The following is a 12061-nucleotide window of genomic DNA, read 5'->3' on the forward strand; positions in this document are numbered from 1 at the left end:
TGTTATATAGCCCCTCTACTGTGTTATGTAGCCTCTCTACTGTATTATAGCCCCTCTACTGTGTTACGTAGCCCCTCTACTGTGTTACGTAGCCCCTCTACTGTGTTACGTAGCCCCTCTACTGTGTTACGTAGCCCCTCTACTGTGTTACGTAGCCCCTCTACTGTGTTACGTAGCCCCTCTACTGTGTTACGTAGCCCCTCTACTGTGTTATGTAGCCCCTCTACTGTGTTATAGCCTCTACTGTGTTATATAGCCCCCCTACTGTGTTATATAGCCCCTCTACTGTGTTATAGCCTCTACTGTGTTATGTAGCCCCCCTACTGTGTTATATAGCCTCTCTATTGTGTTATAGCCTCTACTGTGTTATGTAGCCCCCCTACTGTGTTATATAGCCTCTCTATTGTGTTATAGCCTCTACTGTGTTACGTAGCCCCTCTACTTTGTTACGTAGCCCCTCTACTGTGTTACGTAGCCTCTCTACTGTGTTACGTAGCCCCTCTACTGTGTTACGTAGCTCCTCTACTGTGTTACGTAGCCCCTCTACTGTGTTATGTAGCCCCTCTACTGTGTTATGTAGCCCCTCTACTGTGTTATATAGCCCCTCTACTGTGTTATGTAGCCTCCCTACTGTATTATAGCCCCTCTACTGTGTTACGTAGCCTCTCTACTGTGTTACGTAGCCCCTCTACTGTGTTACGTAGCCCCTCTACTGTGTTACGTAGCCCCTCTACTGTGTTATGTAGCCCCTCTACTGTTATGTAGCCCCTCTACTGTGTTATATAGCCCCTCTACTGTGTTATATAGCCCCTCTACTGTGTTATGTAGCCTCTCTACTGTATTATAGCCTCTCTACTGTGTTACGTAGCCCCTCTACTGTGTTACGTAGCCCCTCTACTGTGTTACGTAGCCCCTCTACTGTGTTACGTAGCCCCTCTACTGTGTTACGTAGCCCCTCTACTGTGTTACGTAGCCCCTCTACTGTGTTACGTAGCCCCTCTACTGTGTTACGTAGCCCCTCTACTGTGTTACGTAGCCCCTCTACTGTGTTATGTAGCCTCTCTATTGTGTTATAGCCCCTACTGTGTTATATAGCCCCCCTACTGTGTTATATAGCCCCTCTACTGTGTTATAGCCTCTACTGTGTTATGTAGCCCCCCTACTGTGTTATATAGCCTCTCTATTGTGTTATAGCCTCTACTGTGTTACGTAGCCCCTCTACTGTGTTATGTAGCCTCTCTATTGTGTTATAGCCTCTACTGTGTTATATAGCCCCCCTACTGTGTTATATAGCCTCTCTACTGTGTTATATAGCCTCTCTACTGTGTTATGTAGCCCCCCTACTGTGTTATATAGCCCCCCTACTGTGTTATATAGCCCCCCTACTGTGTTATATAGCCCCCCTACTGTGTTATATAGCCTCTCTATTGTGTTATAGCCTCTACTGTGTTATATAGCCTCTCTATTGTGTTATAGCCTCTACTGTGTTATGTAGCCCCCCTACTGTGTTATATAGCCTCTCTACTGTGTTATATAGCCTCTCTTCTATATAATGTTACAGCACTTAACAGACAAAGATAAATCACTGCCATAATGTCATAAACAGCAGCTTTGAGGTTAGAGTCTTGGAGACTTCATTTGATCTTAGTCACTGTGCCTTTCTGGATATGAGACAAGCCCGCTAAGAGAAGAGACGCATCGCAAAGACAAATGACCACAAGCAGAGGAGGTCGAGGTGAGTTCACGCTCACCTGCCGGGTGGCGGTGAGTTCACGCTCACCTGCCGGGTGGCGTTTTTAACAGAGCATTTTTGGAAAATGTAACAATTTGAGTTTAATATTGTGGTCGGGGGGCAATAGCCCGGACCCTCGCTGTTTTAGGTCTTTGGTCTCCGCAGGGTCTCTTGAACTTCTATATAGACCTGTGATTGATGAAGGGTAATTCCACGATAACAAAATGATGCTTAGACTCAGACTTTTCAAGTATAAGCTTTAAAAAAAAAATATATATATATATATATTTTATTTTTTATTTATTTATTTATTTGATTGCAACGTTGAACAAACCGAACAACATATACAGGAGGACTACTTTTGAACTATTTCCACTGAACATTTTGTTTTACAAAAACACATTTACTCTTACAGAACGGTGCAGGTTGGGTTTGGTAACAGAATGACAAAAGATACTAGGTCATATTTCTTCACTTAAAGAAGGCAAATAATATTTCTGCTAAAACTAAATATAAGCTAAAATATCTGCTAAAACTAAATATAATATAAATATATTTCTGCTAAAACTAAATATTTGTCATCCAACAAATGTCAACGCCTGGAGTTTACTAAACGGTGTTGGCCCGGGATTTGGAACTGGTGCTTTCATCCAAAGAGATGGAAATAGAGCTCTTTGGCCAAGCGGTGGGTTTGGTTGTCGAAATGAGAACGAACCCCGAACCCACTGTAAAAAATCTAGTGGTGGATCTTTGATGTTTTGGGGATTTATTACTTCCATCGGTCCTGAGGCCGTTAAGGTAAACAGCACCATGAACTGTACCCAGTACCAGGACATTTTTGCCAAAAACTCTGGTTGCCTCTGACTGGTGGCTAAAAGTTGTCCGCAAGTGGATCTCCCAGCGAGACAATAACCCCAAAAGCAACACATTTTAAAATCCACATAGAAATGAATCCACACAATCAACATTTTTCCAATGGCCGTCTCAGTCTCCAGACCTTGAGACACATTTGAAAAGCTGTGGTTTGAATTGAACAAGGACCAAGTTCGTAAACTCAAGACGAAGGAGATCAATGTTCTGGACACATTCTGTTTGGAGGAATGGTCGAACATCTCTCCCAATGTGTTCTCCAATCTCAGAAAACATTTTTTAGAAAAAGTCTCTGCCCTGATCCTCACAAAGTGAGCTATTGAAATGAAGGGAAGTGAATCTATTTGACCCCTAACTGTTTGAGTATAAGTACAAAATAATACAATATAGCTCAGTATTTTTTATTTATTTTATGCAGTCGTTTTTGCTCATGTTTATCAAATACTTTCTGAACCCACTTTATTTCTAATACCTTTTTTTAAAGGCCCAGTGCAGTCAAAAACCAGATATTCCTGTGTTTTTATGAGGTTGGAATAACACTGAAAATGTGAAAAATGTGTATAATAACGCCCTTTTTAATGTAAGAGCTGTTTTGAAAAGACCGCTTCACATTTCAGCCAGTCACACTGGATGAATCAACGTTGTTTTTACATCATTTCTACGAAATAAGTTGAACCCATATGGAATAGACATTGAATTGACGTCTGTGCCCAGTGGGTTCACTTTCATTTGTCACCCAATTTTTGATATGCTCCTATGAAGTTCACATGTTGGTGCTCATGGGTCCTTTGACATGGAAATGCCCTTAACTTAACATCGAGGCAACGCTGCAGCTGGTGAAGTTGCAGTGTCTGGAGAATCCCTCATTCTTCACGGAGGTTTTACAAATAGCCTCCCTTTCTCTTATGGGCCCTGGTCAACAGTAGTGCGCTATATAGGGCCCTGGTCAACAGTAGTGTGCTATATAGGGCCCTGGTCAACAGTAGTGCACTATATAGGGTCCTGGTCAACAGTAGTGCACTATATAGGGCCCTGGTCAACAGTAGTGTGCTATATAGGGCCCTGGTCAACAGTAGTGCACTATATAGGGCCCTGGTCAACAGTAGTGTGCTATATAGGGCCCTGGTCAACAGTAGTGTGCTATATAGGGCCCTGGTCAACAGTAGTGCGCTATATAGGGCCCTGGTCAACAGTAGTGCGATATATAGGGCCCTGGTCAACAGTAGTGCGCTATATAGGGCCCTGGTCAACAGTAGTGCGCTATATAGGGCCCTGGTCAACAGTAGTGCGCTATATAGGGCCCTGGTCAACAGTAGTGCGCTATATAGGGCCCTGGTCAACAGTAGTGAGCTATATAGGGCCCTGGTCTAAAGGTAGTGCGCTATATAGGGCCCTGGTCAACAGTAGTGCGCTATATAGGGCCCTGGTCAACAGTAGTGCGCTATATAGGGCCCTGGTCAACAGTAGTGCGCTATATAGGGCCCTGGTCAACAGTAGTGCGCTATATAGGGCCCTGGTCAACAGTAGTGCGCTATATAGGGCCCTGGTCAACAGTAGTGCGCTATATAGGGCCCTGGTCAACAGTAGTGCGCTATACAGGGCCCTGGTCAACAGTAGTGCGCTATACAGGGCCCTGGTCAACAGTAGTGCGCTATATAGGGCCCTGGTCAACAGTAGTGCGCTATATAGGGCCCTGGTCAACAGTAGTGCGCTATATAGGGCCCTGGTCAACAGTAGTGCGCTATATAGGGCCCTGGTCAACAGTAGTGCGCTATATAGGGCCCTGGTCTAAAGGTAGTGCGCTTTATAGGGCCCTGGTCTAAAGGTAGTGCGCTATATAGGGCCCTGGTCTAAAGGTAGTGCGCTATATAGGGCCCTGGTCAACAGTAGTGCGCTATATAGGGCCCTGGTCAACAGTAGTGCGCTATATAGGGCCCTGGTCAACAGTAGTGCGCTATATAGGGCCCTGGTCAACAGTAGTGCGCTATATAGGGCCCTGGTCAACCGTAGTGCGCTATATAGGGCCCTGGTCAACCGTAGTGCGCTATATAGGGCCCTGGTCAACCGTAGTGCGCTATATAGGGCCCTGGTCAACCGTAGTGCACTATATAGGGCCCTGGTCAACCGTAGTGCACTATATAGGGCCCTGGTCAACCGTAGTGCACTATACAGGGCCCTGGTCAACCGTAGTGCACTATACAGGGCCCTGGTCAACCGTAGTGCACTATACAGGGCCCTGGTCAACCGTAGTGCACTATATAGGGCCCTGGTCAACAGTAGTGCACTATATAGGGCCCTGGGCAACCGTAGTGCACTATATAGGGCCCTGGTCAACAGTAGTGCGCTATATAGGGCCCTGGTCAACAGTAGTGCGCTATATAGGGCCCTGGTCAACAGTAGTGCACTATATAGGGCCCTGGTCAACAGTAGTGCGCTATACAGGGCCCTGGTCAACAGTAGTGCGCTATACAGGGCCCTGGTCAACAGTAGTGCACTATATAGGGGATGGGGTTGCATTTAGGATGCATCGTTGGTGTGCAAGTTGGTGTCCACTTCTATATTACAGCCCTGTCATGTTTTCCACTGTATGTGTCCCTGTGTTTTTAAACAGTATGTTGAGACCGTTTAGCCTGGTTTAACTGTCTGACTCACAGACCTCCTCTGTAACGACTGGCCTGTCTTGTGGCTGAAGGGGCTCTTTGAACACATCGTTAACATGGCAGTAAACTGGTCTTATGTTGACTAGTTAACATAATGGAACAGCCTTGTTTCACTATATATTCACGTTCGGGCCTCTTGGCTGTGGGACCGTTTTTAAGTCCCATGTTTGACCGGTGTTAGTTCGGCACCCTGTTTGACCGGTGTTAGTTCGGCACCCTGTTTGACCGGTGTTAGTTCGGCACCCTGTTTGACCGGTGTTAGTTCGGCACCCTGTTTGACCGGTGTTAGTTCGGGGGTTCCAGGCATCTGTCTCCTAGAGATCCAGGTCTCTATCATCTCAGCAGCTTAGCCAGCAGGTCAGGGGGTTCCAGGCATCTGTCTCCTAGAGATCCAAGTCTCTATCATCTCAGCAGCTTAGCCAGCAGGTCAGGGGGTTCCAGGCATCTGTATCCTAGAGATCCAGGTCTCTATCATCTCAGCAGCTTAGCCAGCAGGTCAGGGGGTTCCAGGCATCTGTCTCCTAGAGATCCAGGTCTCTATCATCTCAGCAGCTTAGCCAGCAGGTCAGGGGTTCCAGGCATCTGTCTCCTAGAGATCCAGGTCTCTATCATCTCAGCAGCTTAGCCAGCAGGTCAGGGGGTTCCAGGCATCTGTCTCCTAGAGATCCAGGTCTCTATCATCTCAGCAGCTTAGCCAGCAGGTCAGGGGGTTCCAGGCATCTGTCTCCTAGAGATCCAGGTCTCTATCATCTCAGCAGCTTAGCCAGCAGGTCAGGGGGTTCCAGGCATCTGTCTCCTAGAGATCCAGGTCTCTATCATCTCAGCAGCTTAGTCAGCAGGTCAGGGGGTTCCAGGCATCTGTCTCCTAGAGATCCAGGTCTCTATCATCTCAGCAGCTTAGCCAACAGGTCAGGGGGTTCCAGGCATCTGTCTCCTAGAGATCCAGGTCTCTATCATCTCAGCAGCTTAGCCAGCAGGTCAGGGGTTCCAGGCATCTGTCTCCTAGAGATCCAGGTCTCTATCATCTCAGCAGCTTAGCCAGCAGGTCAGGGGTTCCAGGCATCTGTCTCCTAGAGATCCAGGTCTCTATCATCTCAGCAGCTTAGCCAGCAGGTCAGGGGGTTCCAGGCATCTGTCTCCTAGAGATCCAGGTCTCTATCATCTCAGCAGCTTAGCCAGCAGGTCAGAGGGTTCCAGGCGTCTGTCACCACTTATACTGTAGGCCTCTCACACCAGCAAATCCAGACACACACACACTTATGTGGATCATGTCCCCTCTCTGTACTTTGATGGCATCGTGTTAAACTCTTCAGTAGACCACAGGGATGTCTGACCTGACCTGTGATTTTTATCTTCATGGTCGTATTATATTAATGCTTTACGTACTCTTCAAATAAAGTATGACTAAATATTTTGTATTCTGTTGTTGTTCACAGAGCGATCACAATGGGGAAAGGCTGCATGAAGGCAACCAAGTACTTCCTGTTCCTGTTCAATGTCCTCTTCTTCGTAAGTATCTTATTTCCCAGACACAGATGACATGCCAATACAGTGCAGGACCTCAGCCTCTCCTCTGAGTGGATGAAAACCGTGCATGACATACCAACCGTCTGACCGCCACGGCTCTATTGCCCTGCTGGACCGGGTTGAGGTCGAGTCGGTGGGAGGGAATGTGAACTCATCAACACACACCAACTACTCTCTGTCATCCTTTGTCTTCTTGTTTCACTCTCTCATTCTCTGACATCATTCACTCTCTCTCATGCCCTTTCTCTCTCTCTCATGCCCTTTCTCTCTCTCTCTCATGCCCTTTCTCTCTCTCTCTCATGCCCTTTCTCTCTCTCTTTCATGCCCTTTCTCTCTCTCTCTCTCTCTCTCATGCCCTTTCTCTCTCTCTCTCTCTCTCTCTCTCTCTCTCTCTCTCTCTCTCATGCCCTTTCTCTCTCTCTCTCTCTCTCTCTCTCTCTCATGCCCTTTCTCTCTCTCTCTCTCTCTCTCTCATGCCCTTTCTCTCTCTCATGCCCTTCTCTCTCTCTCTCTCTCTCATGCCCTTTCTCTCTCTCTCTCTCTCTCTCTCTCTCTCTCTCTCTCATGCCCTCTCTCTCTCTCTCATGCCCTCTCTCTCTCTCTCATGCCCTCTCTCTCTCTCTCTCTCTCTCATGCCCTCTCTCTCTCTCTCTCATGCCCCTCTCTCTCTCTCTCTCATGCCCTCTCTCTCTCTCTCATGCCCTCTCTCTCTCTCTCATGCCCTCTCTCTCTCTCTCATGCCCTTTCTCTCTCTCTCATGCCCTTTCTCTCTCTCTCATGCCCTTTCTCTCTCTCTCATGCCCTTTCTCTCTCTCATGCCCTTTCTCTCTCTCATGCCCTTTCTCTCTCTCATGCCCTTTCTCTCTCTCATGCTCTCTCTCATGCCCTCTCTCTCTCTCATGCCCTTTCTCTCTCATGCCCTCTCTCTCTCTCATGCCCTTTCTCTCTCTCTCTCTCGCTCTCTCTCTCATGCCCTTTCTCTCTCTCTCTCTCTCTCTCTCTCTCTCTCTCTCTCTCTCTCTCATGCCCCTCTCTCTCTCTCTCTCTCTCTCTCATGCCCCTCTCTCTCTCTCTCTCTCTCTCTCTCTCTCTCTCTCTCATGCCCTCTCTCTCTCTCTCTCTCTCTCTCTCTCTCTCTCATGCCCTCTCTCTCTCTCTCTCTCTCATCTCTCTCTCTCTCTCTCTCTCTCATGCCCTCTCTCTCTCTCTCTCATGCCCTCTCTCTCTCTCTCATGCCCTCTCTCTCTCTCTCTCTCTCTCATGCCCTCTCTCTCTCTCTCTCATGCCCTCTCTCTCTCTCTCTCAAGCCCTCTCTCTCTCTCTCTCTCTCTCTCTCTCTCTCTCTGCTCTCTCTCTCTCTCTCTCTCTCTCTCTCTCTCATGCCCTCTCTCTCTCTCTCTCTCTCTCTCTCTCTCATGCCCTCTCTCTCTCTCTCTCTCTCTCTCTCTCTCTCTCTCTCTCTGCTCTCTCTCTCTCCCATGCCCTCTCTCTCCTCTCTCTCTCTCTCTCTCATGCTCCCCCTCTCTCTCTCTCTCTCTCTCATGCTCCCTCTCTCTCATGCCCTCTCTCCCCTTCTCTCTCTCTCTCTCATGCCCCCTCTCTCTCTCTCTCTCTCTCTCTCATGCCCCCTCTCTCTCTCTCTCTCTCTCTCTCATGCCCCCCTCTCTCTCTCTCTCTCTCTCTCTCTCTCTCTCATGCCCCTCTCTCTCTCTCTCTCTCTCTCACTCTCTCTCATGCCCCCTCTCTCTCTCTCTCTCTCTCTCACTCTCTCTCATGCCCCCCTCTCTCTCTCTCTCTCTCTCTCTCATGCCCCCTCTCTCTCTCTCTCTCATGCCCCCTCTCTCTCTCTCATGCCCCCTTTCTCTCTCTCTCTCTCTCTCATGCCCCCCTCTCTCTCTCTCTCTCTCATGCCCCCTCTCTCTCTCTCTCTCTCTCTCTCTCATGCCCCCTCTCTCTCTCGCCCCCTCCCTCCATCCCTCTCTCCCTGGTTTCTTCATTAGAGAGCAGATTAAGTGATTGTGGCCTGGTTACCACGGAGATACTCATCTGCTCAATCCAAGGCTTCCACAACCCCCCTCTCTCTATCATCCATCATTCCCATCTCTGAACAGGGTCAATTAAAAGTCTGATCCAGAGTTTAAGGCTTTTAAGTTACACTGTGAATGTATGGTGTGATCCCACTACTAACAGGACTGATGTAGAGAAACATCACTACTAACAGGACTGATGTAGAGAAACTAGAATGGAACAGGACTGATGTAGAGAAACTAGAATGGAACAGGACTGATGTAGAGAAACATCACTACTAACAGGACTGATGTAGAGAAACTAGAATGGAACAGGACTGATGTAGAGAAACATCACTACTAACAGGACTGATGTAGAGAAACATCACTACTAACAGGACTGATGTAGAGAAACATCACTACTAACAGAACTGATGTAGAGAAACTAGAATGGAACAGGACTGATGTAGAGAAACATCACTACTAACAGAACTGATGTAGAGAAACATCACTACTAACAGGACTGATGTAGAGAAACTAGAATGGAACAGGACTGATGTAGAGAAACATCACTACTAACAGGACTGATGTAGAGAAACATCACTACTAACAGGACTGATGTAGAGAAACTAGAATGGAACAGGACTGATGTAGAGAAACATCACTACTAACAGGACTGATGTAGAGAAACTAGAATGGAACAGGACTGATGTAGAGAAACATCACTACTCTCTCTGTCTCTTTCTCTCCCTCGGTCTCTCTCTCTCCCCCTCTGCAGCTGTTTGGCGCCCTCATCATGGGGTTCGGACTGTGGGTCCTTCTGGACAATGAGAGCTTCATGGTCATCCTGCGTAAGTTTATCAAACTATACATACTAATGTGGCAGTCATTTCACCAGAGGAAGGACAGTAATGTGGCAGTCATTTCACCAGAGGAAAGACAGTAATGTGGCAGTCATTTAACCAGAGGAAAGACAGTAATGTGGCAGTCATTTCACCAGAGGAAAGACAGTAATGTGGCAGTCATTTAACCAGAGGAAAGACAGTAATGTGGCAGTCATTTCACCAGAGGAAAGACAGTAATGTGGCAGTCATTTAACCAGAGGAAAGACAGTAATGTAGCAGTCATTTCACCAGAGGAATGACAGTAATGTGGCAGTCATTTCACCAGAGGAAAGACAGTAATGTGGCAGTCATTTCACCAGAGGAAAGACAGTAATGTGGCAGTCATTTAACCAGAAGAATGACAGTAATGTGGCAGTCATTTCACCAGAGGAATGATAGAAAGACAGTAATGTGGCAGTCATTTCACCAGAGGAATGATAGAAAGACAGTAATGTGGCAGTCATTTCACCAGAGGAATGACAGTAATGTGGCAGTCATTTCACCAGAGGAATGACAGTAATGTGGCAGTCATTTCACCAGAGGAATGACAGTAATGTGGCAGTCATTTCACCAGAGGAATGACAGTAATGTGGCAGCTAGCTAGCCAACAGCTAGCCAACCTCTACCGAATTGAACTCCAACTACCCGGTCAACATTCCGCGTCGTTCCACAGGTAGTATCACATTTTCATTTCACTTCATTACAGTACAACGGTTTGATTTGTTTGATCGTAGCTAGCCAGCTACATAGCCGTCTTTGTATCTAAGACAATTGTGTAGTCTAGAGCGATTTTCTAGGTTAGCTTTCTAGGTTAGCTGGCCAGCTATTGTCGTTCTTCTACTGTTTGAATAGCAGCACCGTAGTAACTATTACAGTACAACGGTTTGTTTTGTTTGATCGTAGCTAGCTAGATACATAGCCGTCTTTGTATCTAAGACAATTGTGTAGCCTAGAGCGATTTTCTAGGTTAGCCAGCCAGCTATTGTCGTTCTTTTAAGTAACGGAACGCAATCAACCTTGCTAGCTAGCCAGCTAGCCCCGAATAGCAGCACTGTAGAAACTATTACACTCGACGGAACGACTTGATTAGTGTAGTGTCAACATCGCAGCCACTACCAGCTAGCCTACTCCAGCAGTACTGTTTCATTTCAATCATTTTAGTCAATAAGATTCTTGCTACGTAAGCTTAACTTTCTGAACATTCGAGACGTGTAGTCCACTTGTCATTCCAATCTCCTTTGCATTAGCGTAGCCTCTTCTGTACCCTGTTAACTATGTGTCTATCTATCCCTGTTCTCTCCTCTCTGCACAGACCATACAAACGCTCCACACCGCGTGGCCGCGGCCACCCTAATCTGGTGGTCCCAGCGCGCACGACCCACGTGGAGTTCCTGGTCTCCGGTAGCCTCTGGAACTGCCGATCTGCGGCCAACAAGGCAGAGTTCATCTCAGCCTATGCCTCCCTCCAGTCCCTCGACTTCCTGGCACTGACGGAAACATGGATCACCACAGATAACACTGCTACTCCTACTGCTCTCTTCGTCCACCCACGTGTTCTCGCACACCCCGAGAGCTTCTGGTCAGCGGGGTGGTGGCACCGGGATCCTCATCTCTCCCAAGTGGTCATTCTCTCTCTCTCCCCTTACCCATCTATCTATCGCCTCCTTTGAATTCCATGCTGTCACAGTTACCAGCCCTTTCAAGCTTAACATTCTTATCATTTATCGCCCTCCAGGTTCCTCGGAGAGTTCATCAATGAGCTTGATGCCTTGATAAGCTCCTTTCCTGAGGACGGCTCACCTCTCACAGTCCTGGGCGACTTTAACCTCCCCACGTCTACCTTTGACTCATTCCTCTCTGCCTCCTTCTTTCCACTCCTCTCCTCTTTTGACCTCACCCTCTCACCTTCCCCCTACTCACAAGGCAGGCAATACGCTCGACCTCATCTTTACTAGATGCTGTTCTTCCACTAACCTCACTGCAACTCCCCTCCAAGTCTCCGACCACTACCTTGTATCCTTTTCCCTCTCGCTCTCATCCAACACTTCCCACACTGCCCCTACTCGGATGGTATCGCGCCGTCCCAACCTTCGCTCTCTCTCCCCCGCTACTCTTTCCTCTTCCATCCTTTCATCTCTTCCCTCTGCTCATACCTTCTCCAACCTTTCTCCTGACTCTGCCTCCTCAACCCTCCTCTTCCCTTTCTGCATCTTTTGACTCTCTATGTCCCCTATCCTCCAGGCCGGCTCGGTCCTCCCCTCCCGCTCCGTGGCTCGATGACTCATTGCGAGCTCACAGAACAGAGCTCCGGGCAGCCGAGCGGAAATGGAGGAAAACCCGCCTCCCTGCGGACCTGGCATCCTTTCACTCCCTCCTCTCTAC

The 12061-nt window shown here is 47.8% G+C and overlaps 1 protein-coding gene across 1 annotated transcript in view; it reads left to right on the top strand.

The window, feature by feature from the left end:
- Window positions 1-12061, top strand: part of LOC135536838 (CD82 antigen-like) — a 72997-nt gene that overhangs the window by 24632 nt on the left and 36304 nt on the right. The window contains exons 2-3 of the mRNA XM_064963084.1: window positions 6699-6771; window positions 9574-9646. Of these exons, the coding sequence (XP_064819156.1) occupies window positions 6709-6771; window positions 9574-9646 (136 nt within the window). The 5' untranslated portion in view covers window positions 6699-6708. The remainder of the gene's footprint in view (window positions 1-6698; window positions 6772-9573; window positions 9647-12061) is intronic.

The sequence above is a fragment of the Oncorhynchus masou genome, unplaced genomic scaffold (genome assembly GCF_036934945.1).
Source record: "Oncorhynchus masou masou isolate Uvic2021 unplaced genomic scaffold, UVic_Omas_1.1 unplaced_scaffold_670, whole genome shotgun sequence".
NCBI classification, from domain to species: domain Eukaryota; kingdom Metazoa; phylum Chordata; class Actinopteri; order Salmoniformes; family Salmonidae; genus Oncorhynchus; species Oncorhynchus masou.